The sequence below is a fragment of the Hippopotamus amphibius genome, chromosome 14 (assembly GCF_030028045.1).
Source record: "Hippopotamus amphibius kiboko isolate mHipAmp2 chromosome 14, mHipAmp2.hap2, whole genome shotgun sequence".
Classification (NCBI taxonomy): Eukaryota; Metazoa; Chordata; class Mammalia; order Artiodactyla; family Hippopotamidae; genus Hippopotamus; species Hippopotamus amphibius.
Genome location: NC_080199.1, coordinates 67,960,123 through 67,987,874, shown reverse-complemented (window position 1 = coordinate 67,987,874; position 27,752 = coordinate 67,960,123). Strand labels below are relative to the sequence as shown.

General features: G+C 42.3%; 1 protein-coding gene across 1 annotated transcript in view; it reads right to left on the bottom strand.

Annotated features, from left to right (window-relative positions):
* SMAD9 (SMAD family member 9) overlaps positions 1-27,752 on the bottom strand; it is a 61,487-nt gene that overhangs the window by 6,187 nt on the left and 27,548 nt on the right. Inside the window, exons 2-4 of the mRNA XM_057707827.1 lie at positions 19,980-20,615; positions 14,556-14,813; positions 8,494-8,715 (exon numbers count right to left, since the gene is read on the bottom strand). Coding sequence (XP_057563810.1) covers positions 8,494-8,715; positions 14,556-14,813; positions 19,980-20,391 — 892 coding nt within the window. The 5' untranslated portion in view covers positions 20,392-20,615. The remainder of the gene's footprint in view (positions 1-8,493; positions 8,716-14,555; positions 14,814-19,979; positions 20,616-27,752) is intronic.

Genomic DNA, 27,752 nt, shown 5'->3' with positions numbered 1-27,752 from the left:
GGAAAAGTTGCAGGATACAAAATTAATGCACAGAAATCTCTTGCATTCCTATACACTAACAATGAAAAATCAGAAAGAGAAATTAAGGAAACAATCCCCTTTACCATTGCAATAAAAAGAATAAAATACCTAGGCATAACCTACCTAAGGATACAAAAGACTTGTATTCAGAAAACTACAAAACACTGATGAAAGAAATCAAAGATGACATGAACAGATGGAGAAATATACCGTGTTCTTGGATTAGAAGAATCAACATTGTGAAAATGACTATACTACCCAAAGCAATCTACAGATTCAATGCAATCCCTATCAAATTACCAATGGCATTCTTCACAGAATTAGAACAAAAAATTTTACAATTTGTGTGCAAACACAAAAGACACTGAATAGCCAAAGCAATCTTGAGAAAGAAAAACAGAGCTGAAGGAATCAGGATCCCCGATTTCAGACTATACTACAAAGCTACAGTAATCAAGACAGTATGGTACTGGCACAAAAACAGAAATACAGATCAATGGTATAGGATAGAAAGCCCAGAGATAAACCCACACACATATGGTCACCTAATATATGACAAAGGAGGCAAGAACATACAATGGAGAAAAGACAGCCTCTTCAATAAGTGGTGCTGGGAAAACTGGACAGCTACATGTAAAAGAATGAAACTAGAACACTACCTAACACCATACACAAAAACAAACTCAAAATGGATTAAAGACTTAAATGTAAGACTAGACAATATAAAACTCTTAGAGGAAAATATAGGCAGAACACTCTATGACATAAATCATAGCAAGGTCCTTCTTGATCCACCTCCCAGAATAATGGAAATAAAACCAAAAATAAACAAATGGGACCTAATGAAACTTAAAAGCTTTTGCACAGCAAAGGAAATCATAAATAAGACAAAAAGACAACCCTCAGAATGGGAGAAAATATTTGTAAATGAAGCAACTGACAAGGGATTAATCTCCAAAAGACACAAACAGCTCATGCAGCTCAATATCAAAAAAAGAAACAACGCCATCCAAAAATGAGCAGAAGACCTAAATAGATATTTCTCCAAGGAAGACATACAGATGGCCAACAGATACATGAAAAGATGCTCAACATCACTAATCATTAGAGAAATGCAAGTCAAAGCCACAATGTGGGATCACCTCACACCGGTCAGAATGACATCATCAAAACATCTAGAAACAAGACATGCTGGAGAGGCTGTGGAGAAAAGGGAACCCTCCTGCACTGTTTGTAGGAATGTAAATTGATATAGCCACTATGGGAAACTGAATGAAGGTTCCTTAAAAAACTAAAAATAGAACTACCATATGACCCAGCAATCCCACTACTGGGCATATACCCTGAGAAAACCATAATCCAAAAAGATAAATGTACCACAATGTTCACTGCAGCATTATTTACAATAGCCAGGACGTGGAAGCAACCTAAATGTCCATTGACAGATGAATGGATAAAGAAGATGTGGCACATATATACAATGGAATATTACTCAGGCATAAAAAGGGATGAAATTGAGCTATTCGTAGTGAGGTGGATGGACCTAGAGTCTGTCATACAGAGTGAAGGAAGTCAGAAAGAGAAAAACAAATACCGTATGCGAACACATATTTACAGAACCTAGAAAAATGGTACTGATGAACCTAGTGGCAGGGTAGGAATAGAGATACAGATGTAGAGAACAGACTTGAGGACACCGGGAGGGGAGGGGAAGCTGGGACGTAGTGAGAGAGTAGCATCGACATATACACACTACCAAATGTAAAATAGATGGCTTGTGGGAAGCTACTACAGAGCACAGGGAGACCAGCTTGATGCTTTGTGAAGACTTAAAGGGGTGGGATAGGGAGGTTGGGAGGGAGGCTCAAGAGGGAGGGGATATGGGGATATATGTATACATGTGGCTCTTTCACTTTGTTATACAGCAGAAACTGACACAATACTGTAAAGCAATTACACTCCAATTAAGATTAAAAAAAAAAAAAAAAAAGAATCTGGCTGCCAATGCAAGGGAAACGGGTTCGAGCCCTTGTCCAGGAAGATCCCACATGCTGTGGAGTAACTAAGCCCGTGAGCCACAACTACTGAGCCTGTGCTCTAGAGCCAGTGAGCCACAACTACTGACCCCAGGTCCACAACTACTGAAGCCTGTGCATCTAGAGCTCTGCAACAAGAGAAGCTACTGCAATAAGAAGCCCATGCACTGCAGCAGAGTAGCCCCCGTGCACCGCAACTAGAGAAAGCCCGCACACAGCAATGAAGACCCAATGCAACCAATAAATTAATTAATTTTTTAAAAAAGGAGAGATTTCAGAGAAACCCAAAGGCAAAGGGCCTCTCCAGTCTTTATTCCCCATCAAAGATGCACAACTATGTTAAAACCTGGCTGACCGTCAGGATCCTCTGGAACTTGAAGAAAGTGCCTATTTCTGAGGGTAATCATGATACTTTCAGAAATTCCTTATGTAGTTAGACATATACTTAAATATATGGGAGAAAGGACACGAGGTCTGAGATTTGCTCTAAAATACTCTTGTAAAAATACTGTGGAGGGACAGGGGAAAAGGATGGTACAGGATGTGACTCATTATTGAAGCCAGAGATGGTCATATGAAGATTTATTACATGACTCTACTTTTATGTATGTTTCAAATTTTCCAAAATAAAAAATTCTTAAATGTATGATCAAAAAATAACATAAAAGTAAATATTTCCAGATCTGCACCAGGGCTCTTTGGTCCAGAGGATGGAGGTGGGCCCACCCAGGACTGTGCCTGCAGCTGTACACTGCACAAACCCAGGGTGTGCCGCTGTCTTCCGAGAGTTGTACAGTTATTACAAGACTCCTCCAGTAGATGGCAGTAACTTCTCTTGAGAAAGGGGCTCCTTCCAATTCACATAAAACCGCCTCTGGGCTGGTAGCAAAGTCTGTCCCCTAAGGCTATACTTGAAGACTTTGAGTCTCTCTGGACAACATGATGAACAAGTAGCGTTAGGCCCAAGTGAACTACACTGAATGCCCCACTGTGCACGCACACACTAGGCGACTCTGCCAGGGTGGGTGCACCGTGATGCTTTCTCTCTCACCACTACTACATTGACCCCAGCACACCTGGACACACCAGGTCCCATCCCATCCTCACAGGAGCAAGAAAGCCCACTAGAGGAAATTTAGAAAATACAGAGACGCAAAGAATAAAAGTCAGCCACAAATCCACAGCCCAGAAATAATCAAAGCTAACATCTGTCATATACCTTTCAGTCTTTTATGTGCACATTTTAAAATTGGGATCATATTCTACAGGATCTTTTATAACTTTTTTTTCACATATTAAAATCCTGTGAACATTTTCTCATGATATGAAGTATTCTGCAATATCCTGTGTAATGACTGCAACAGTAATGACATTCTGTGTTAAAATTTTTTAGGATTTTCTTTTTCAGGAATGAGGAATCTTATAGACACACAAAGGCAGAATGGAAAGGACATTTTAAGACGGGGAAACTAAATCTACAGGGAAAGAAGAAGCAATCCAAAAATCACCCTGAGGTGCAGACCCTCCTTTTAAGCAACTGACAAACTGAACCCTTGCCTCAGGATAATTCCTTTCATGAAACAGGGAAGGGACTTCCCTGGTGGCCCAGTGGGTAAGACTCCACGTTCCCAATGCAGGGGGTCCGGTTTTGATCCCTGGTCGGGGAACTAGATCCTGCATGCATGCTGCAACTAAGAGTCTGTATGCTGCAAGTAAAGATCCTGTGTGCTGCAACGAAGACCCAGTGCAGCCAAAATTAATAAATAATAAACAAATATTAAGAAAAAAAACAGAGAAGCGTTACTAGGATTCTACAGAACAACTTGAGATGTGCAAGAAAAGGTTCATTAAAAGGTGAAACACTAATTCCAAAAGCAATTCAGTGATTTGGAATCTATGAAAATTATGTTCTATGTTGGTTTGCTGATGCCTCAGGAATTATCATAATTACCCTCTCCTTCTCCCACGAGAGGAAGAACAGCCAGCAGCAGGACACATGCAGCATGTCTGCAGCTGCAGAAGAAAAATGTGCCTGTCCTGCTCCAAGTGTCCTTTCACACCAAGAACCCAGCACAGCCTCATCACGAGGGTCGATGGCGCCGGCTTTGGTTACAGCACAAATTGCAGGTACTCAGAAATGACAGTGCTGTCGATCAGGATTATATTAAGGTGCATTTCTAAGAAATATAACCCAACCTCAATGACCTTAGGAGCACGCGTATAGCCATGCAGTCCACTCAAAACTGCGGTTTTCCTCATTATTTGGAAATCAGGGCCATCCTAAAAGCCACTCTAAAAAAGCAGGCACGTTTAGTATCCTAGTGATCCAAAGTGGCTATTACGTCATTCCCAAAACATCAGGAAATACCCTTTGCTTTATTTTATACAGTCACAAACAGGTATGATGTGTCAGCAATTCTTCATCATTTTTCTGTAAAGATCCTTATAATCCTCCCACGGAGCTCCGTGTAGCTCAGAGCCCCTCCTTTGTTTTTCTCTAGACACTTATCAATCATTTGACCTAGGGGGGGTGTGTGTGTGTGTGTGTGTGTGTGTGTGTGTGTGTATAATTTCTTGTTTGTCTTTCCTTAGTAGTACTCCTTTTCTAGAATATTCTTGTGGGGAAAATACAAAATCTTCTCTGATTTACATTTTTAAAGTATATCATTGTGAAAATTTCATCACTCTAGTACTCTGAGGGTCTTATTTCAACATCTCAGAGTTCAATATATCTTGGCTGCGGCATAAAATTATTTTCATTCCATAGTGAAAGATTCAATTCCTCAAGCACTGAATTAAGAGGGGTGCTGCGATGAAAAAGCAGGAGTGTCCCTCCCCTCCAGAAGGGAGCAACTGGGCCTGAGAGACAGAGCCATGGGTGCGAACCCACATCACTCGCAGGGCCATGGGTAAGCCACTGAACTCTCTGAGCTTCCGTCGCCCCATCTGTAAAATGGGACTAAGAAATCCTAACTTGTAGAGTGACTATAAAAATAATATGTGTAGGGGCTTCCCTGGTGGCACAGTGGTTAAGAATCCACCTGCCAATGCAGGGGATGGGTTTGAGCCCTGATCCGGGAGGATCCCACATGCCACGGAGCAACTAAGCCCATGCGCCACAACTACTGAGCCCACGTGCTGCAACTACTGAAGCCTGAACACCTAGAGCCCGTGCTCCACAAGAGAAGCCACTGCAGTAAGAAGCCTGCACACTGCAATGAAGAGTAGCCCCCGCTCTCCGCAACTACAGAAAAACCTGTGTGCAGCAACGAAGACCCAACGTAGCCAATAAAATTAAATAAATAAATAAATAACTAAAATAAACCCCTCTGCTTGCTAGAAGGGAAATTTATTTAAAAAAAATATCTGTAAGTGCCTGCCAGGGTGCTTCACACAGATTAGGGACTCAGTGGGGGCAGCTATCAGTCATTCAAAAGAGTGCAAGTGGTTTGCCTAGTTTTCAAGGAAGATTATGGACAGACTTCACGTTAGAATGCAGTATTCCAGGTTCTCTGAGGTCCTGCCTTTGATACTGAAGTGGCAGCCTCTGCTATTCTAGTGCTAACTTGCTAATGGCTATGTAAAGGACTTGTCTAGAGAGGTCAAAGCAAAGATTTGTTCACTGTTGCAAGGCTACAGATAAAGGCTTGGTACCAACCCCACTGCCTCACGGTGCATCACATTAGATGATCTGGAGAGAAGGATGAAAGAACACGGGTGCATCACCTCCTTGGAAAACAACACAAAGTAAATGCTCTGCTGACAAGTGGTGACATGAGCTTCCTTTAGCAGACCAGCGATCTTCCCTAACTTAAGTGACAAGGAACACAAGCTGGAAGTGACCTCAGAGCAACTGATAACCACTGAGGGGAGAAATGGCCCATCATTAAGTATAATAAAAAGAGTTTTTTTTTTTTTTGTAGATACCTTCCCCCCACCCCCACAGTCTAATCTTGATATAACAGTCAGGGGATCCTTTTAAAGTGAAAACCCATATCTAGAAACTCCAACTTAACTCTATTTTCCTATATCACAGGCAAAGCTAAAGCACGCTACATGGCTTCCAGGCCCTGAGACCTGGCACTGTCCCCTCCTCTTCTCTGACTTCCTCACCCCATTCTACTCACTCTGGCGTCCCTGCTATTCCTCACACTATGCCAGGCAGGCTTCAGGGCCTTTGCACCTGCTGTTCGCTTTGCTTGGAAAGCTTTCCCCACTGGTACCCACACTGCTGATTCCCTCTTTAGCTCTCGGTTCAAATGTCACCTTAGGAAGCCTGCCCTGGCTACCTTCCCTATTCTCTTCCCCTCCTTTTTTCTCCTCTAGAAACTTATCATTTGACCGTGTGTGTGTGTGTGTGTGTGTGTGTGTGTGTGTGTGTAATTTCTTGTTTGTCTTTCCTTAGTAGTAGGTAATCCACGAAGCCAGGGATTTTTGTTTTGTTTGTTTCCCATTGCTGCATCCCTAGTGGCAGAACAGTCTGGCTAAGAGCAGATGCTCAATAAATATTTATGAGATGAATGCATATTTCTGATGTCTGAGTGTCTCTAGTAACTAACTCCACAGAGCAAGTTAACTTATTCACTAACCTCAAGGTGCACTTGGCTATAAACTTACTCAGGCTAGTGCTCCAGGAGGCCATGCAGCTAAGAACCAGATAATCCACGGGAGCCCGTGAGAGAGATGCCCCGACCTCACACAAGACCAATAGCTCTTGCTTTTGAAATACGCCACGCTATTCTTTATGGCATGGCTTGTAGCCTCTTAAAAAAAATTTTTTTTTCACATTAAGGCAATTCCAAAGCAGCTTTCTGAGAAAAGTGTGCCTTTGTCTTGGGGACCATGCTGAGCGTGGAGTGCCCTTCCATCCAGGTGCTCATTTCTGGGTTTTGTAACAGGTCACCAGTCCTGGCTCTTGCCCCTGTGTTTTGTTTTTTAACCCTGTGGATTATCTCTCAGTGAATAACATGACACCAACCCTCCATGTCTGTCCATCCACATCAGCAGCACCTTGAACAAGCCATTTGCAGAAAGTTTCCCAGAAGGTATTTCATGGTCCTTGCATATTTTCATTCTATTTTTAGATCAAGTGGCATAAGTAGAAGTCTAACATGGTGACCAATCTGCAAAGCCCCTCAGCAAACAGCTCTACAACATTCCGTTTTAACGTTCTCCTTTTAGATTTCACCTGAAGATTCTTCTAAAAATCATTTAAAAGTAAAACCGTACCTAAGATATTTAAGAATTCAGCAGAATTATTACTTCCTTTGAGGAATGACTATGTTTCCTCCTTTGGGATAAAAGTTACATTACAGATTAAGTTTCCTTTTTCTGCCCTTCCTCTCAGGAAGCCCAGAGGAAAATTTTCATCACAATCAGGAGGGTTACAATTACAATGGTAACTCTTAGAGATGCCACACTTGCATTCTTCTCTCCCACTCACCCCCAGACTCTGATTTTCTATGTCTCATTTCACGGTAAAGGTTTCTTGTAAGCCACCTCAAAGCCACTATGGAAAGATACAGGATAAAATAAACATAAAGTAACTGTTGCCTTTAAGAGTCAACATCAGAGACCGAATTCACCCCCGTCTGTCAGTTTTACAAGAGGAGACATTTAGGAGGTGTGTTAGGAAGAATATGGGATACATCAGGAGCGAAACAATGAATCTCCCCTGGAAATTTGAAAGAAAAGGCTTGTGGCTACTTCCCAAGGTGGTCTAAGTGCTAGACAGGGAGAGAAAAGATCAAATGACTCCAAAGATTCTTTACAGATGTGATTCCACAGCGTGATAGTAGACAACCAGGCATCATTCAGACACCGCCAACTATTTGAACAGAAAAGAAAATAACTTAAACATCCTCAACCAGGCCTCACGCTTCGCTGGGATTCATCACGCCAATGAGACAGGCTCCGAAAGCATCACAGCCAGACCCCGGTGAGGCCTGTGCTTATTCGGCTGCTGTAACAATGCCTGGACACAGGAGAACCCCCATCACCTACCAAAGGCTCCCAAACACAGAGAAGTCAACGACTGTTTGACCTGCCTAGCTTCTCTGTCTCTAAAGGTAACTTTACCGGGTATACATAATCATCCAGCCAGAACTCCTCTTCTTCAGAAGTTATCCTATGTGGCATTTTAGGCAATTCAAAACGGATTCATAACTTCTTGTCAGTGATTTCATCCTGTTTTCACACTTATCGTTTTGTCCATCTTCCTAACACCCACCCTATGCCCCCCCTCTTCCCCAAAGATGCTGTGGAGACACTAAGATCCCAAAAGCCCCCATGCTTTTCCCAACAATATCCCCAGACGGGCTCCCAGCTCCCAGCCCTGGGATCCTGCCACTAGGTCACGCAGCCAGTTCGTGGCTCCTTTCTGTTTCCAGGTTTTAGCTCAGAAGAATATATGAAGGAATTGCATATTTGCTTTTACCCTTTCCTATGTGTCTTCTGGTATTTTCTATCGTTGAGTTTCTGTTTACATTGGAAAGAAGTCCGAGACAGAATCTGCTCCTGTTATTTGAGGGGTCTGTGAATCCGTCAATAAGCACACTGCGGGAGGAAGCCTGGAACGTCTCCCCGACGCGGTTGTTCAGTTCATAGTAGGCGACTGAGCACCAGTGCTGTGGCTCCTCATAGCAAACCGGCCGAAAATCTGAAAGAAAACCAACCAGACAGGACATCACTACCGCCACGCCCGGGCCTCCCAGCTCACGACTCCACTGGGAAACAGGTTATCGCTGTTCACCAAGAAGTTGGCTGCAGTGGCACCAATGGACTTGCTCAAGTCAGGGTTGCCAGAAATCTTCAATTTGTAACAACATGCAGTATCTGTGAAGCACAATAAAGTGAAGTGCAACAACAACAACAAGAAAAAAAAAGAAAAGAAAGAAAAGAAAAGAAAAAAAAGTTGGCTGCAAGACCCAGTAGGCTGCTGTGTGATCTTTTCAAACCTCTTTCATGGAAGCTGTTTACAGGCAGCTGATCTGGGCCACGTACCTGTGCACAGGGGCCGCCGTCCTTGTGGTTCTCCCATGGTTGGAGCCTTTGTAAACATGTTTACTAGAACTGAGGGGCCAGGTAACAGCGATATGAGTGGATCCCCATAAACTTCAACCTCCCCTAAAGGAAACACAGCTAAAAGGAGGCTGGCAGGTCACCTCATCTTTACAGATGAAAGACAGCATCGTATGCTGTGCCAAACTGAATTACTGTGGCGAAGAGTATCCTTTTCTAATGACCGAAAGCTGAAAACAATTTGTTTGAATATGTAAAAAATCAAACCAAAACCACTGCATAGGACTTTACTTAAGAAAGAAAAAAAAGTCCACACAGACTCACGTTCTCCTTCGTGTACATATGCGATAATTATTTTATGGCATAAAAATATTTTAAAGGAAGAGGTCTATTTCATTAGGAAATCCATGACTGTTATGTTTTCGCCCCAAATTTTTCAAAGTAAGTTAGCAGTAACCCAAATTCAGAGTTTTCTTTGCCACTTACACTCTTTCTCTGCCTCTCTATTAACTACAGTATCTTTCTTTTCTTTGAACATCCTAGTAATTCTTGTAGCTAGAGTATATTCCTATATGCATTAAAATATAAACTTATGAAACAGATAAATTAGGGGGTTATTACTTGATTTCCAAATGGACCTTCACTTATGAAAGAAATCCCTCTGAGATACCTTAAATAGTAAAGTCCTTTAGACCCTCCCTACTCGGTGTGGTTCCTGGGACCACAGTTCTTGCATCACCTGGGAGTTTAAGAAGGCTGACTCTTGGAAGGCACCCCCGTCCTAGGGAATCAAAATCTGCATTTATACAAGGTCGCCACGTGGTCTGTACGAACCTTAAAGTTGAGCAACATTTAGCCTATTACAGGGCACGAATAAAATTCTATAAAATCTATCTTTCTATATATTTAAAAAAGCACGCCTCTAAGCCAAATGAAAGACATTACTATAAACCTGTTATAGGAAAAAACCCACAAATGGGATAAAATTACTAACTTCTAAAATACCTAATTCCATTCTAAAACATCAAGAACTACAGACTTCTAAATGTTCAGTTAGAATTTAAAATTTACTTACTCTGCTAAGCAGGATGACACACAAAACACTGACTCCACAGGACTGGGGAACGTCAAAGTCACAATGCAAAACCATGCTACCTGCCCCTGGAAACATATGTGAAATAGCAGGCCAGCACGTTTTGTTTTCTTCTGGTTTTTTATTTGCTTTTTGGAAGGGAGGTGGTAATAGGAAATACTCTCGGAAAATAGCTGCATTTAGCTGTTCATCTGCAAAGTTACCTCCATTAGGCACTGACAGCACTAAGTGGCTATCAGCTGTGGCATCTACAGGTCAGTCATTCTGGGTCCCTGGGGCTTCACTGGCATGATAGGGCGGGGGTGGTGTGTCAACTAAAAAAAAGCAGGGAAACAGAGGAATGTCAAACTGATAGTCTACACAAAGACAGCTTGATTCAACCCTTTCTGCTGTTAAACTCCTGGTTTTGGTGGACAGTGTCATGGCTGCAGAGAGACCAGTAAATGGAAGGGGGCCATTCCATGGTGACACTGGGACCGTCCTGCAGGAGACACTGGTTGTCCTGAGCCCCTCACTAGAGGGTTGATTTGTTTTCCCTCTGATTTATGAGTTATTATTGAGTTCAAATGACTTCATGATGAGATTTTCTAGGAGCTGTTCTAGCTTTTCTCTATCGCAGAATAGTCTGTTATCTGGCTTTCAAAACAGAGAGAGCTAAACCTTCTGTGAAGTGAGTTTAATTTTCAGTTCCTCTGTTGGCATGGATTGTACAATGGCCACAGGCATGCTCTGTCTTGAGACAGTTCAAAATATGACCCCGAAATAAAGAACGGCTGAAACCCGATTATAAGCTTGGCCCCAAGGCACGCTGAGAAGGGCTTTTCTCCGCAAATATCAGTTTTATGATTGGACAATGATCAGAATTAGGCAAATGGTATGCATTCAGTAAAAAACATGTTATCAGAAATTAAGTCATGACAATTAAAAACTCCTGAGACAGAGGGAAATCTCTTTAGTGAGGACCTCAGAACAACTGATTCCTTCGGTCCACATTCCTGATGTCGGTTCAGGATGGTCTTGTTATGTCAGCGGTGGAGTTCAACGGCATTAAATTTGGGCCAGTCTGCCTTTGTCCACCCAAGTAGTTCTCACACTTCCGTGCACATAAAAATCACCAGTGGAACCTGTTAACATTCAGATTCCTGGGCCCACCCCCTGAAACTGTGAGTCTATAGATCAGGGGCTGGATGCAGCCATGCAGGTTTTAACAGGCACGGCTGATTGTTCTAATGCAGGAGGTCCACGGACCACACTGCAGTGCCAGTGAGAAGGCATTTCCCTGAGAGAAAATGAACTGTGACCCTGGTGCAAAAGTTATAAAGGGGACGCTTTTGCGGGTCCTTGGGTCAGTCTCTCTACAAAACTAAGGGGCTGAACATAGTTACCGTAAGACCCAGCAGCTCCATTCCTATGTATGTATCCAAAGGAGCTACAGGCAGAGACTCAAACAAATACTGCACGTCAGTCAGTGTTCACAGCAACATGACTCACAAGAGCCAAAAGGTGGAAACAACCCAAATATCCATCAACAAATGAATGGACTTTTTAAAATGTGGTATATCCGTACAATGGAGTGTTGTTTAGTCACAAAGATGGAGGAACAGATACATGCTACAGTATGGATGAGCTGTGAAAAACACTATAGTAAGTGAAATAAGTCAGATACAAAAAACCCACAAATATTGTATGGTTCTGTTTATACAAGTACCTAGAACAGGCGAATTCACAGAGACAGAAAGTAGATTAAACTTTACCAGGGGCTGAAGGAAGAGAGAATGGGGAGTTACTGCTTCACTGGCACAGAGTTTCTGTTCGGGGCGATGACAAAACTTTGGAAATAGATGGTGGTGCTGGTTGCGCAACAGTGTGAATGTGCTTAATGCCATTGGATTGTACATTTAAAAATAGTCAAAATAGCAAATTTTATGTTACATACGTTTTACCACAACTGTATATATAATATATGAAACTATATATCATATATGAAAAACCATTGAATTGTACATTTAAATGGGTGAATCATACGGCATGTAAATGATATCTCAATAAAATTGTTAAAAAAAAAACATTTAAGGAGTTGAACCAGTTACTGTCAAAAGTTCTTTTTAAAAAGTCTTATTTACCTATGGATCTGTTTTTCAGATTGTCATTTTGCTGTGAATCATATAAAAAATAATTATTTCTTTCAAATTTTAAAAGGGCTGTTCCCTCTGTGAGAAACTAACTGGCGTGGCTTCTGCCTGGATGTCGTGCTCTATCTTTCGTGGGTAATTAAAGAATAAAAAAAAAAAACCCATCAACCTGTTAGCTTAACCAGTGCAGGAAAAGTCAGCACAGGAAATCTTGATTGCCCAAATGTGTCTTATGTAAATATGTGTTTTGCCACATAATTATCCTCCTGTCCCTTAACGATGGCTCTGTCCTCAAATGACTTCTCTTTCTGTGAGTCCCTTTCTCAGTGAACTTGGCCACGGCAAGACCTCGGGTGTCTTTTCCACTCTGACTCCAGAGTTTCCTTCCAGCACCCGGCCCTCACCCCCACCCCAGGTCCTATTGATTCTACCTCCTCAAACTCATTGCCTTCTTTCTATCCCCACATCCCTCCTTTAGATCGGGTCCTTCGAGTTACTTGCCTGGACTGCTCCAGCCTTCATCACACCCGGTGACTTATTTACATGACTGTTCTCAACAGCCGCTGCCCCTGGAAGGTCAGGGACCACTGTCATCATCGGTCATCACTGTGCCTCCCGCTCAGGAGGCACAGCGCAGGGCCGCGCACTGGAAGATGCTCAGTCACTACATCCTGACCCAGTAAAATCTGTGTCTGTAACCCGAGCTCTACACCCAAGTTCCAAAGGCCTGTGCGGTCATTCATTGACTCTCATCAATTATCGGGTCAGTAATCAACTCATGAGTGACTACCCTGTGTTAGCATCTGTGCTGGACGCACAAAAGAGAAGGCGACTGACCACTGAATGGGGTGAAGAGACACACAGGAAATTACATAACACAGTGAGATAGATGTGACAGTAGGTGTATGTGGGAAATAGATGTATTATTGTTGAGGGGGCAAAAGGAATATCTTCCCACATTTTAAAAGTTCTTTGAGGACAGGGACCATTTTAATTAACATTTTAATTCTTCCCGCACCCTAAGGCAATGCTTGCAGATAATAAGAGTTTGACAAACCCCTGTTAAATACATGACTATGAGAAGACAGGAATGCGGCAGATCACCGCATCCGGCACTAGATGCATGCACACTACCCTCAGGAGCTTGTTAGCTCCGAGATATTCTTTATCTCACACTCCTGAGGTGCATATAAATCTCTTCTTCCTTATCTGACTTAGACCCATCCTTCACTGAAGGGACTCCCTTGGATTGTTGAGAGAGGCAGTCAAAGAAAAGGCCTGGCACTGATCCTCCACACTGCTCACCCTCAGGCCAAGTCTTCCTGGTTCTGTTAGAGAAGTATTTTATAATCTTATTTCTAATTCCTTAAAAAAAAGATCCCTGCAAATTCCCAAGGATGCTGTTCAAATCCATTTAGTTTCTCAGAGCTCACAGGGGGTTAGAACCAGCAACTAAGCGCAAAGATACCTTGCAGCTTTTGGCACCCTAAGGCAAGGCTTGCAGATAATAAGAGCTCAATAAATATCTTTTAAATGAACACAGGAAGACCCGAAAGAAGCTGACACAGCATCCAGCACCAAATGCATTCATGCACACCTGTAGAACTCAGCTCCAGAGAGGCCTTGTTTTATGAAAAGAGACTGGTAACATACTGAGTGAAGTCAGTCAGAGAAAGCCAAATATAATATGATATTGCTTACATGTGGAATCTAAACAAAAGGCTACAAATTAACTTATCTACAAAACAGAAGTAGAGTTACAGATGTAAAAAAATAAACATGGTTACAGGAGAGGTTTGGGGAGGGATAAATTTTGGAAGACTGGGATTGACACATACACACTACTACATATAAAATAGCTAACTAACTAATAAGAACCTACTGTATAGCATAGGGAACTCAACACCCTGTAATGGTTTATATGGGGAAAGAATCTAAAAAAGAGTGGATATATGTATATGTGGAACTGATTCACTTTGCTGTACACCTGAAAGTAACACAACACTGTAAATCAACTATATCAAAATAAAATAAAATAAAATAAAATAAAATAAAATAAAATAAAAACTGATAACTGCTCCAAAATGGGTACAGTCCTGATGAGGTCAGAGGGTGGGCAGGGTCCACTGGCCCGCCCAAGACTGCTGTGTGAACTGCAAGGGACAGAGATGGCCTTTACGTACGATGGCCCCGCCTACACAACCGTGGCGGGTACTCGCATCCCCTAACCGGGAGACCGCGGCTTTCACTGACCTGAGTGCTGGAAGGGGCTCTCCGGCTCGGAAGGGCTTCCAGGGGAGTGAGGGTAGCCGGCCGTGCACGGGGACGGCGGGAACGGGGGCCCAGGAGACGGAGGGAAGGCCGGGCACGGAGGCTGCTGGAAGGAGTCGGGGTAGGTGGCGTTGTGCGGCATGAGCGGCTCGCTGTGCAGGGACGCGCTGCGGAACTTGGCCAGGAGGCTCAGCTGCGGGTTGTACTCGCTGTGTCTGGGCACGAGCACGGGAGGCAGCACTGCGGGGAGGCAGGAACCGTGCGTTAGAACCTCGGCCCACCCGCCCGGAGGAGAGCGGACGCGGGCTGCTTTTTGTCTGTCCATCTTGGGGTGATAAAATTCTGGTATTCCTTTGGGAACTATCTGTCCACCGTTCTGTGCGCTCATCGTGACACCATCCATGAAGGTCCCATCTCTTCCTCAAAAGGGAGCTTGGGAATCAAGCTGAAGCAATGGTTTCTCTCCTGCAGCCAATTAGCGAAAAGTTTAGGGGAGAATCGTTCTGATGTCAGCGCTCTAAAACCTGTCTATTCATTCCCATTGCAGAAATGACCAGAGCTGCCCTATTACCTGGCCTTCTAGAGACCTAATTGTTCACGTCTTCCTTTGATTCTGCCAACAAAGTGTTTTGTTTTAAAAAAAAAAAAAATCGGTTTGTATTGCTCACAATGAAACCCCAACTCATGCCCAGAATATTTTTACTTTAGAAACAGTGGTGAATTATTTAGACAACCAGCCTAAATTTTTAGGCTCGGTAAAAGTAAAAACATTCCACTTGACTTTACCAGAAAGATTTAAAGGTAACTAAAAGTTATAAAAGATAAACAGTGAGTAATAATGAAAGTGAATAAGTAGAAGACAAGCCGCAACAGAGAACTTATAAATAAAGTCTGTTCCTTTGAGTATGTTTCCCTCTGGGTTCCATACTTTAAAAAGAGCATAAGTGTTCTCACTCCCGATTCTACACAAAAACAGGAACAGATGCAATTCTCAAGGGCACGCATTGTCCAGGCAATCCTAGTTCCTACTGACTTCTAAAGTGTCCCAAGGCTTTGCAGAAAGCAGTTATTCCATGAAGTGTTGTTGAGGGGCGACCTGGGACCAACATAAGTTCCAGAAAGAGAAGCAGAGAAAACAGAGGGAGGAAGTGATCAGAGAAATAACAGAAGTATCTCAGAACAAAAGAAGGATCTATGTCATCAGATTGAAAAGAGCCACAAGAGTATACAGCCCAATTAATGAAAAAAGATCCAGATCTGGTCATACCATCTTGAATTTCAAACATCTAAGGACAAATTGAATATTCTACAAGCTCTCAGAGGATCACCTCAAAGTCACCTACAAGGACATCAGAAACTGACTTCTGACTTCCCATCACCAGTGTTGGACAGTAGAAGAGAATGGATTGATGCTCTTCTAAGGGGAATAATTCTTTCCCCCAAATCCCACAATGGAAACTAATAGAACAGACCAAAAAATAATATTACGCTAATTTATATAATAATATAATGTAAACCAAAATATGGATTTCTGAAAAGAGGAAGAAAGGGAAAAGGTAATAATATAAATTAGCTAAATCCTCACCTCTGATGTTAGTCAAAGAAATTAGCTACAAGTGATAAATCTGGAAACAGACATATAAGCATCTTATCTGGAGTTATCTCCGTAATTTTTAGTAATAAAGGAGGGAACTAGCAAAAGAACTAAGCAAGAATGATTAAACGAGGTTTTTTCTGGAGGTGGCTGGGGTAGCACTTGTTTTAAACCACACTATGGATTTGTTACCACATGCAAATGTTGATACAAACTTTCATAAAAAAGTAAATGTTTTGGAGTAAACGGACAACAAATAACAACATTCATCACAAAGCCTACCATTTTCCCACTATCATAAATTTAGCTCTTCTTAACAAGCAATAATTTTCAGTTCCACAGGTAGAATATAAACTCAAACAGGTAGATGAAAAGTTTTAAGCTAAACCACCACAGATGAGGGTGGCAGGGAAACAATGATTTCTTCCTCTTTCAAAAGCCAGTATTCGTATATGCCTTATGACATTACAGAACAAATATGTACCATCACTGTCAGAAATGACCTGGATGATAAGCCTGTCAATTTCCTTTTATGTATCCCATGAATATACAGGAATACAAAGATGACTGGCCTCATGGATAGTCTGAAAGTGAGGGCTGACACAGTACATGACACATGGCTTCTTCTTCCATGATGCTTCTTGATCACAGCATTAACAAAGATCAAATCAGCACTCCTTTTTCTTTTTTGAGTACGCTCTGTGACTTCAGTTCTAATGTAAGACATCTACAGTGTATTCTTAACATTGGTAAACAGAATCCCTCGTATCTGAACGCAGAGACTTTCATTCCTCCGTGGCCTGCGGGCACCAGAAGAAAAGGAAGGATGCATTTCTCTTTACTGAGACAAATATCTTGATAACGTATTTCTATCATCTGGGTAAAACCAAAGGCAATGAAGATTTGTCAGGAAAACCGATGGTATCATCCTGGTGGTAATTCAGTCTGACAAGCTCAGTTTACCTTAGGTTTGCACTGATCATATTTGTAAAAACGTTCACTCAAAACACAGCTGTCTTAGTCCCTGAGGGCTGCTATAACAGATATACCGTAGACTGGGAAGCTTATGAACAACAGAAGTTTATTTCTCACCATTCCAGAGGCTGGGCAGTCGCAGATGGGGGTGCAGCCTGGTCAGGCTCTGAGGAGAGTCCCCTCTGCTGGGCTGCAGGCTGCCTTCTTTTCACTGTGTTCTCACATGGAAGGGACAAGGGGTCTTTGTGGGGCCCCTTTATAAGGGCACTAATCTCATTTGTGGGGGTCTGGCCTCATGACTTAATCATCTAAAGGCCCCGCCTCTTAATATTGTCACCTTGGGCATAAGGTTCTCAACATATGAACTTGGGGGAGACACAGGCATTCAATCGACAGCAATAGCGATTCCTAATTACTCAATTCGATTTCTGCATCACAGCTGCTGCTTGCAAATATGACCTAGCCAAGCTTACAGACATTGGTCTCAGTGTGATGCCACCTTTTAAATAACACACTATCTAGCATTACCCAGGGGCAGATAACAGAAGGAGTTACTGCCTATAAGGGATTTCAGAGCAAAGCTGAGAAAAGCTTTTGTGACTTTTTCAAAAGTCATGTGGTTTTGAAAGAGTGTGGGCATTTTACACAGATGAGAAATTATACTCCTGAAATAACCTCTGGCTGCATGAAGAAAAATCATTATGAGCCCCAAAAACATTTTTGCATGGCTTCTACTAGATGCAAGCCACACAGAGAGATGGCTGAGGACTGGTGAGACTTTACCAACTGCTGGGTACCAGTCCATGGGGTTACCAGTGCTGAAACTGAGAGTTTGTGTTTAGAAACTTTAATAGCCACTTGACTGAGTAATTTTGTATCTGTTGAATAGCAAAAAAAATTGAGCTTGTATTTTGTAAGTCTTTAAAAAATCTCATCTGCCTAGTAGTTCGTTTGTATTGTAAAAATACTGATATTTGGAGGATTGGAAATGTTTTTAAAAAACTGGTCCTTCACTACAGATAGTTTGAAAAGCACTAAGATGGATTATTTAGATGGTTGTGTGAGTGAAAAGAAAACCAGAATGCGGCCTTCAAGGTTCCTGAAATGGGCGGGCAAAAGATGAGAGATTTCAAAGGCAAAACTTCAGCTTTATGATAATTAGGGACTCAGCAAGCCTGCTCAGCTTTAACATCTTCACCGTTCTCAAAATATTGACTTTAAGAACGGCCAGCAAGCTGGATATAAAATCTGCATTTTTCTACTAAAAGATCTAAATTAGGAATTTTAAAAAAGGTATAGCTTAAACATTACCTTAAAATTAACATAATCTTTGCCCATTCCTTCATTTTGGAAAATCAAACCTAAAATATGATGATATGAAATCTACCTGCCAGATGTAAAAACATTCACACTATCATTCCTGAAAGAACCTCACATAATATGAAAAACGAAAACATCAAATAATCCTTTAAAATGAGGGTTTCAAGTGTTCAAAAGGAAAGCCAGTTACATTTTACAAGATACTTCTTACAAGATATATTTTATAACTACATTACTCAGGAAGAGAAAAATGATTTCTTGATAAACATTTTTCATGGGATGTATTCTGAAGGCTTAATATCATTCAAGTCTTAGAAACAAAAAAGGAATCAAGTCATTTCTGTCATAAACTCATCGATGACATTTTTTTAAAGCATGCAAAGAAAGCCCAGAGAGAAGCAGGAAAAAAGAGAAGAAAGAAAAGACCTATATGGTCTAGGGGAAAGCACATCAGATTTACCAGGAATGTGGGCCTTTCTTACCACAGTCTCATTCTGTATCCAGAGTGATGTTACTGTGAGAAACATCCATGCTCAGGCAGGTGACTTCCTTGACAACAGTTGAACAACATGGAAGGATTTGGGAGCCTGAAAGGTCACCTTGCTAAGATCGCTATAGGCTGGGCACGACTTAGCCAGGATGGCTGCAAGGTTAACTGAAGCTGTGAAGGAGCCAGGGGGGAGGTTGGACTGCCCACACCGCCTACCTTCCTAGACAGAACTGCCTCGTAATGGAAATGGGCCAGAGTGCATGTCCCAGCCCTTTGGTCTCCTGGAATGAGGCAGATGGCCAATCAGGGAGAGGAAGCTCCCCCCAAAATTGCATCCCTGTAGCCATAGGAACACTCCATCCAAAGAGAAATGCAGTCAGACTGTTACAGCCAGTGTGAAGGAACGAAGATGAACACTAGACGTCTCCAAAAGGGCGTGCATGTGTGTGAAATGCATGTACACATACACGTGGACATGTGTGTGAAGAGTTTTAGGAACAATACTTTGCTACATTTAAAGCCATATTTAAGAACAGCCACCATTTTCCCCTAACCAGCGTTGTTTTCAGTCTTGGAAGGATTTCCAGCAACTCTTTCACAGGCTGTTTTCAGACCCAGATAGGCGATACCTCCACTTACTTGAGCTTGGGGAAAGTGCGGCCACTTTAGCTTAGCACAGTTGAGTTCAGGGAGCCGGGATGGGGAGGAGGATGGTTATTTTTTATAGTTGATCATGTCAAGGCCATATGACCAGCTTTCAAAAACTGGATGATGACTCCGAAATGCATCAAAATAAAATTGCATTTTTCAAAATCACAGAAAGCTTACACATATACTGAAATGAAATATCTTCTGTCTAGATTGTTCTGACTACAAAATTTTGGATAAGTTCCTCCAAATTGAACCTCCCTCTCTTCTCTCTTTTCCAGTGAAGGGGGGCGGGGTCCTTCTCCTGCTGGTGCCCCATCGCTCTCCACTAGCTGGGACTCCGTCTTCCCTCTTACAATAAACCATGAAGGAAACCCACCTGGTGTCTCCACGCGGCGGTAGTGGTAGGGGTTGATGCACACCTCTTTCTGCTTGGAGCCAAATGGGAACTCACAACACTCCAGCGGCTTCAACTCGTGGTGAGACTGGAGGTCAGGCCAACGCCACACTCGGCAGTAAATGACGTGGGGCAAACCCTTGCGGTGGGACACCTGCAGCCGCCCGTCCAGGGAGCGCGGAATCGTCACGCACTTGCTGGGCTGCCCCGGGCAGCTGAGCGCCCTCTCCAGCTCGTCCATGGCTCCTTTCTTCTTCTTTAACTTCTTCACTAAGGAGTCCACCGCCTTCTCCGCCCACTTCTCCTCTTCATCTCCTTGCTTCCAGCCGAGCAGTCTCTTCACTGCCGGGCTGGTGAAGGAGAAGAGGGAGCTGATGGGGGTGCTGGAGTGCATAAGAGGGGGGCCACACGCGTCCAGGGCAAACGGGAGCTGGACCCACTGCCCTTCACTGCCTGTAGGGCCCAAGTGAAGTGAGCAAGGCTGCCTCCCAGGATGTCATAGGCACCAACTCTCCAGGGACGTCACAGGTCTTCCCTTTCTTCTGCGAGTAACTGTGACCGACGCAGGCTGGGAAGTGGCTTGACTTTCTCCTAAGCCCTGGGGCGGGCTGGCCAACTCTGAAAAACAAAAACAAAAACCCAAGATTAAGACGTCAATGAATTTAATCAGGATAATTTTCAGAAAAGGTTAAAGGCTGGACGTAAAGGGGAAAATATTCTTCAGATGTTCTAGATTTGAAAACTCTTAGTCATCTTTGACGCTTCCGTATCCATCTTGGTAATCCTGCCTTCGAAATGTCTTTCGGATTTGGAAGCTTTCTCTCCATTTCTGCCAATTTCTGAGCTCTGCCCCACCTCACCACTCCCCTTGATCACTGCAACACCGCTGAAGGAGCTCCTCTCTCTGAATTCTAATCCATGTACTACCAAATACAATCTTTAACAAGCCATTTTCCTACTTGAGGAATTACAGTGGCTCCATGGTTTCCCAAGTATAAATGTCTCTGCTTGGGTTTCTAGGGCCTTTTCTCAACATGCTCATGCCTCTTCCTTTCTAATTTATAGTTTGCACAACTGATCCATTTTCACTGTACTATATATATATATATATATATATGAAAAAGAAAAATTAGGATCACTAATAATCTCACCACTCATATATACTTCCAAACTACTTTCTAGATAGTGGTTCTCAAAATGTGACCCAAGGACCCCTGGGAGTCCCAGAGTCCCTTTCAGGGGGGCTCTGAGGCCCTCTCTTTTTCACCTCCATGCCTGCGTGCGCTAGGTTTTCCCCATGTACTTCAACCCAAACAACAGATCACAACAGACTGTATTCAGGAGCAGATGTGAGAATCCAAGTGTCATATACTAAACCAGACAAAAAAGAGACTTGCAAAAATATAAAACAATAACACTCTTTTCACTATTTGGGGGTAAAATCTAGTTTTTTAAATAAAACTGTTTATGTTAATATATAGTTTATTATTGTCTTTAATGAGTCAGCAATTTTTTTAACCTTCTCAGTTTTAATTCCTAAAATGGTTAAAAAAAAAAAAAAAGAGCCACATCAGCAAAGGTTCTTTGGAGTTTTCAATAATTCTTTGAAGTAGAAAGGGCTATGGGACTTCCCTGGTGGTCCAGTGGGTAAGACTCCATGCTCCCAATGCAGGCAGCCCAGGTTCTATCCCTGGTTGGGGAACTAGATCCTGCATGCATGTTGCAACTAACAGTCTGCATGCCATAACAAAGATCCCGTGTGCCACAACTAAGACCCGGCACAGCCAAAATAACTAACTAACTAAATAAATGAATCTTTAAAAAAAAAAAATAGAAAGGGGTCATAAGACCAGAAAGTTCTAGAAGTTACACAGAGTCACATATACAAATGTGTACACGAAAAAGTACTGCTGTCATATTTGTTATTCTCCTTGCAAATCAGTTGAATTCTTCTTTGCCCTCTCATCCAAAGGAGACATTCTTTCCCAGTTATTCAACAGTCCCATTTAAATTTCCTGAGGTAGAACTGCATTTCCTCTTCTGTGAAATGGCTGGCTTAAACAAAACCTTCTCCTTCTTCCAGATTTTAGAAACCAGCTCCCTTGTTAATGTTTAAAGTGGCTGCTGGTAACATTTTGGAGAAAGTTGACTCATTTTAGCATCTTGGAATCAATCTAGCTCATAATATCCACCAACTGCATGTTTAATATGTATTAAACATAACTTTCTCGTTTGCTTCTCTGGAGGGAAAGCTGCACCTTTCTGAGTACAATTACACGCACATCATGAACAAAGGTGCTATTGCAACGCCTGCTCTTGTGATAACCACTAGGCAGCTCTGTGAAGAGGATGGTGGTTACACAAAAATTGGTGCCATTCAATAAATACAAAGCAACACATATGTCGCTTTATTCCCTGTATAGACTTTAGTTAGCACTATATGGAGAGAGGTAAACTAGGGTGAAGAGAAGTTAAGGGCTCGATGGCTGTTCTTTTTCTCTTGGCAGTTTGACTCACACTCAGTTTTATTTGGAAAGGTTGATTTTGTGGCTTAACAATCATGAATTTATAAAGTATAGTTAAGTCACTGTGTTTGAGCTCTGTTTACTTAATCGAGACAGGCTGCCTTAAAGCAACGACTGAAGAGGGTCAGGAGCTCTGAAGAGAAGTAACACGATGCAGAATAATCTGAACCCCTAAAGAGTTCTGAATTCTGCTTAGTTTTACATAGGATTTGTTTTTAGTAAATTATGGCATAAATCTTTAAGCTTAGGTCAGCAGTAGAAAACAGCGATTTACAAAGGTGTTCAACAGAGTTAAACTAAATATACCCTTTAAAAAACTTTTGCTCTATGAAACAAATCACAGTTCTCTGAACCAGGGTTTGCTGCTGCTGTTGTTGTTTTAACTGTGGGTTCCTATTATTCCTATTGGAATAAACAGCTTTTGTAAAAACAACCAAGTAGACCATATTGCAGGACAGCTAACAAAGAAAGAATAGGTATTATTTCATTTATATATTTTATTCAGAGGTAGGTGTTCTATGTGAGTGTGTATGTGTACATGGCATGTGTACGTGTACGTGTGAGTGTGTGAGACATGCATGTATCGAGGGTCACCATGCAGAATTTGTTATTGTGGGTTACAGTCAAAAATGTTTGAAAGACATTACCCCTAAACCATACATTTCCTCAGACCATATCTGCTTGAGATTTACCCTGATGAGTGACTTTGGGGGCCACCATCCCTCCTCGTCCCCTGGGGAAATCCTAACTAGTCAACAGTCTAGGATCTGGGAACCCTGGCTCTGCACTCTGATCTCTCTGCCACATTTCAAATCTTTATGAGTCTCACCGTGGCTCCAAAACTGTGATTTTATTGTTACAAGACACAGCTCCTGTCCCATTACACACAGCCCTTGCGTTGGGGGAGGCCACAGAGAGTCAAATTTAGAATCTCAGAGTAAGAAATGCCAAATTTGTAATAGTGACCACGGAATAGGGAAGGAAAAGAATACAAAATATCAAAAAGTTACAGTTAATGAGTTGAATTGAATATCTTATAAAAACCTATAATGGAAAAGAATCTGGAAAATATATATACACACATATATATATATATAACTGAATCACTTTGCTGTATACCTGAAACTAACACATTGTAAATCAACTATACTTTAATAAAATTTTTTAATAAAAACACAAAGTAAATTACAAATACATATATTTAGGTCCTGTAAAAAAAAAAGTTAAGATTTAATAAAGCTGATTTTGGTGGGTCCACAGATGCTCAAAATATGATTCTCCATACTTGTTTGATATATTTTTTAACAGAAAAACTAAATGTAAAAAAAAATGAATCAAACTTGGAATCTCACTAACACTAAGGCTTCTGGTTCTTGTCGATGTTAATAGTTCTTATGGGTCCAGGGTGGGGTTTAGGGTTCACAAAGGTTATCCCATTCTCATTCCTATAATGTTTTAGCCACTCGCAGAACAAAGGGTCCCTGTTTATCGCCACCTGGTCATCACACTGACACGGACAGTGCAGGCCCCCCACCCCGCCCAGGTCTGTCCAGTAGTGTCAGCCTGGTTCGGAATAGCTTTCCATCCTCAGATAATATAGGTTCCCATAGACTATAGGCTCTAACCTAGCACGACGTCCTGTAAACACCACTGGCCAGGCTCACTGTAATAATTAGCATATAGCACCCCCTGGGGGTCGTTAAAAACCTGTCACGGAAATAGGAGGGGGGTGTTACTAATGCTTGTTGTCACACTCCATTCCTATAAAGTACAAAGAAGAATGAAACAAAATATACTATAAAGATGAACGTATGTGGAGGATTTACATACAAAAGCACGACCAGATAATTTCTACAAAATATAACAAGAGCTACAAAAGACAGAGGCAAGAGGTGGGGTAGGAGGAAGAGCCCTTGGCCCAACCCTGAGGGGGTTTTGGAAGGATTCCAAAGATGATCACTGAATTGCACTTAGAAGGATTCAAGTCAGAGTCAAAAGATAAACTAACTTGGCAGATGAGGGTAATTTTCTAAATTTTTTTGTGGTTAAATTCTCACTTTTGTAAGAAAATTGTGTATCCCTGTCACAGATCAACTGTGTGATCTTGGGAGAGTCCTGTGCTCTCTCCGGGGCCCCTCGTTTCCTCACCTGCGGATCAAGAGGGGGCCCAGCCTCACTGAGAGGGTCTGTTTGGGTGATGGGTCCATGACTCCGTGGTTGTTGTGTCACATGGGATCACACAACAACCACGTGTGACCCCACACATGGGATGTTTTTCCTCCACTTTAAAGTTAAACCAAACGATTTACTTGTGCTAAATGAAGGGAAATAACACATTCAGGATGCACTTGCTTTTACTGGGCGAAACAAGCAGTCCTCAATGCTAATGTGCTACTTTCCTCTACACCTCCTTCCTGCCAAGCAATAAAGTATTCTGTGGCCATTATGTCAAGATATTCCTATAATGCTCATTTCAAATAGTCTTTTCTAATAGTAGTTTGCACGTTTAAAATATTTATTGGAACTCTATTTTAAGGCAACACAAGTAAAGAGCGGAAAGGAAAAATTGCTGTTTTCCCTCAGCTGTGTTGCTACCCCTGGGGAGTCCGAGAGTAACACCTTCACCCGTCAAGCCATACCGCATGGAGCCGGGCAAAACTTCTTTCCACAGCTGTCAAACTGATCCTTTTTTATGACAAGTACCATCTACCAACACAACACAGAGCCCAATTTTCTCTCCAGCTTTTTGTTTCTTTCTAGCATCAATTTTAACACCCCCGGGGAATAAAAGTGAAAACGTATGCTTGGCGTGACTGTGTCTGTCACCATTTTCGGCGCCTGCATCAAGGCCTTCGTGAGGCCAGACGTGCACAGATGGCCTCTGTTGACCACTAGAGCTTTCCTTCTCTGGGCGGAAGGAAGAAAGCACCACGACCATGCCTGCTCCGGTTCACGCGCGGTCCACTCCACGCACTCACAGCACAAAAACAATACGGCACTCTCTTTTTTTCTGGCGTCCGAGTTTTACAATAAACCCTTGCGGAGCGAGCAAAATAACTTCTCATTTTCAAGTTTTTTAAATAAACAGGACCACTTAAACGAAAGCAGCACCGACCACAGGCACACACTATGATTTCACTGTACATCACTCCACACTAAAATCCAATGTGCCAGGCTGGATAAAGTTTGGGAGACATGAGCCTCTTGTTTTTTAAGCGGTCAGTTTAAATCCCGCTCCTGTTAGCAGTTACTCAATCTTATTTCCGTGTACTTGGCCTCTCTGGAAGATTCAACTGGTGAATTCCATCCTGAAGAAAACATTAATTCAAAAAATACTGTTAAGAGGGATACGTTGGTTGTCTACTCAGGAGCATACCAACCACGGAACAATCCCTCACGGGCACTGCTGCTTGGTCAATGTGGCCAAGAAATATCTACATCACCTACCAAGCTGTGCACCCCAGTCAGCCCAGCGTGTCCATACTGCAAGGGCCACTCCACAAACATGCATGACAGAACATTATTTCATTCCTTGTTCCATTAAAAAATTTTTCACCCTTATCAATTTTGACCCTCTAATCCATGGCCAGCATAATTATACCTTGGTATCCCCTCCATAAAACAGTTTACTACAGAAATTTAGAATTTGAACACACTTGCCAAAAGCCCCCCCCACCCCCCCGCCTTTTTTTTTTTTGGCTGTGTTGCATGGTCTGCAGGATCCTAGTTCCCCAACCAGGGACCAAATTCAATCACTGGACCGCCAGGGAATTCCGCACCAAAAGAACATTTAACCCCCTTAAAAGAACAGAATGTTTCCTTGACTACTTCTATAGCACTTTTTGTACACCAGTAATTAATATGGCCAGTAAACTGTAAAAACAGACCCAAAAGAACACTGTCTAGAAAATAGCTGGCCATTATTATCACTGTTGGCACATGTATATCCTGTCTTATTACTGTACACACTTGAAGAGAAACACATACAGACACACACAGACACACAAACAAGCATACAGATGTGTATTTGATTAATTCAAATTTGTCCTCACTTAAACTAACCTGTCATCCCTACATGTTCCAAATGAGTGGCAATCACAAATTTGTATTGTAAGGTATAAGTAACTGCCTCATACACGTACCAGTTTGATGTCATTGAATAAACATGGCAATGGTGTCGTGATTTCATATTCTGGGAAAGAGGCTTTTCTAGCTGTATTCAGAGACTTCCTACAAATCTGTGAGACGATGGTTCCCATTCATCAGTCTCCTGGTGAGTATCTTGTTGCAGGGGTAGAGTACTTCCTGCCCACAGTGTCACAGGCAGATGACAGACATGCATCTTTATAATAGGGGCTCCCATGGTGGGACTTCAGGGCACCTATGGACCCCTGAACTGTCTGCTTATTTTGGGTGATGGTGCATATAAGGATTTTCTAGAGAAGACTGTCCATAGGTATTATTCTTCAACTTCTTTTACGAACTTGTGACCACAAAAAGATTTTTTTTAAATAAAAAAGACCCACTGAATTAGAAGAAAGAGGAAAAGGAGAAAGTTTGAGAGAGAAGGGGAACAAGCTGAAGAGACTGAAGAGAATAGATGACTCTTCTAACTAAATTGGGTGCTGGGGGTGGGGGTGGGTCTTTAAAAAGACTAGAGAAAGAGGATTCTAAGAGGATGTCACTGTATGAAGCACCAGGAATCTGCCTCCCCACCTAGACAACTATTACGTTAGCACAACCTCATGTAATTATTTTGGAACTCTGGAGTCAATTGAAAGCTTGCAACTTCAGGGGAAGGCTTGGATGGTAAATTGTGGCTAATTTGGGCCAATTCTAGTTCTTAGCACAAGAAGCAGTTACCTGGTCCATATCCACATCTTTGGCAGCAGCCTGCATGGCTTGCACAGGGAGCTGAGGTAGGAAAAGGATCCTGTCCTCCAAGCGTCAGGTGTCTGTGCTCTCATCACTGATTGCTGATCTGATCTGATCGCAGAGATGCAGACAAACTGGAGGGCAGCCATTGATCTTGCACCTCCCACAACTGCTGCAAGTCCCTCCCCCTCTGGCTGAAGTGACTTCCAGGGGATGTAAAGGGCTGGCACCTTTTCCCCACCTCATCCCCTTTTATGTTTCTCTTTTTCTCCTTTTGGAGCCAGACATTAAAGACTAGGATAACTTAAGGAACTGGAGAATGAAGAACAAGCTAAACCCCAAGCTAGTAGAGGGA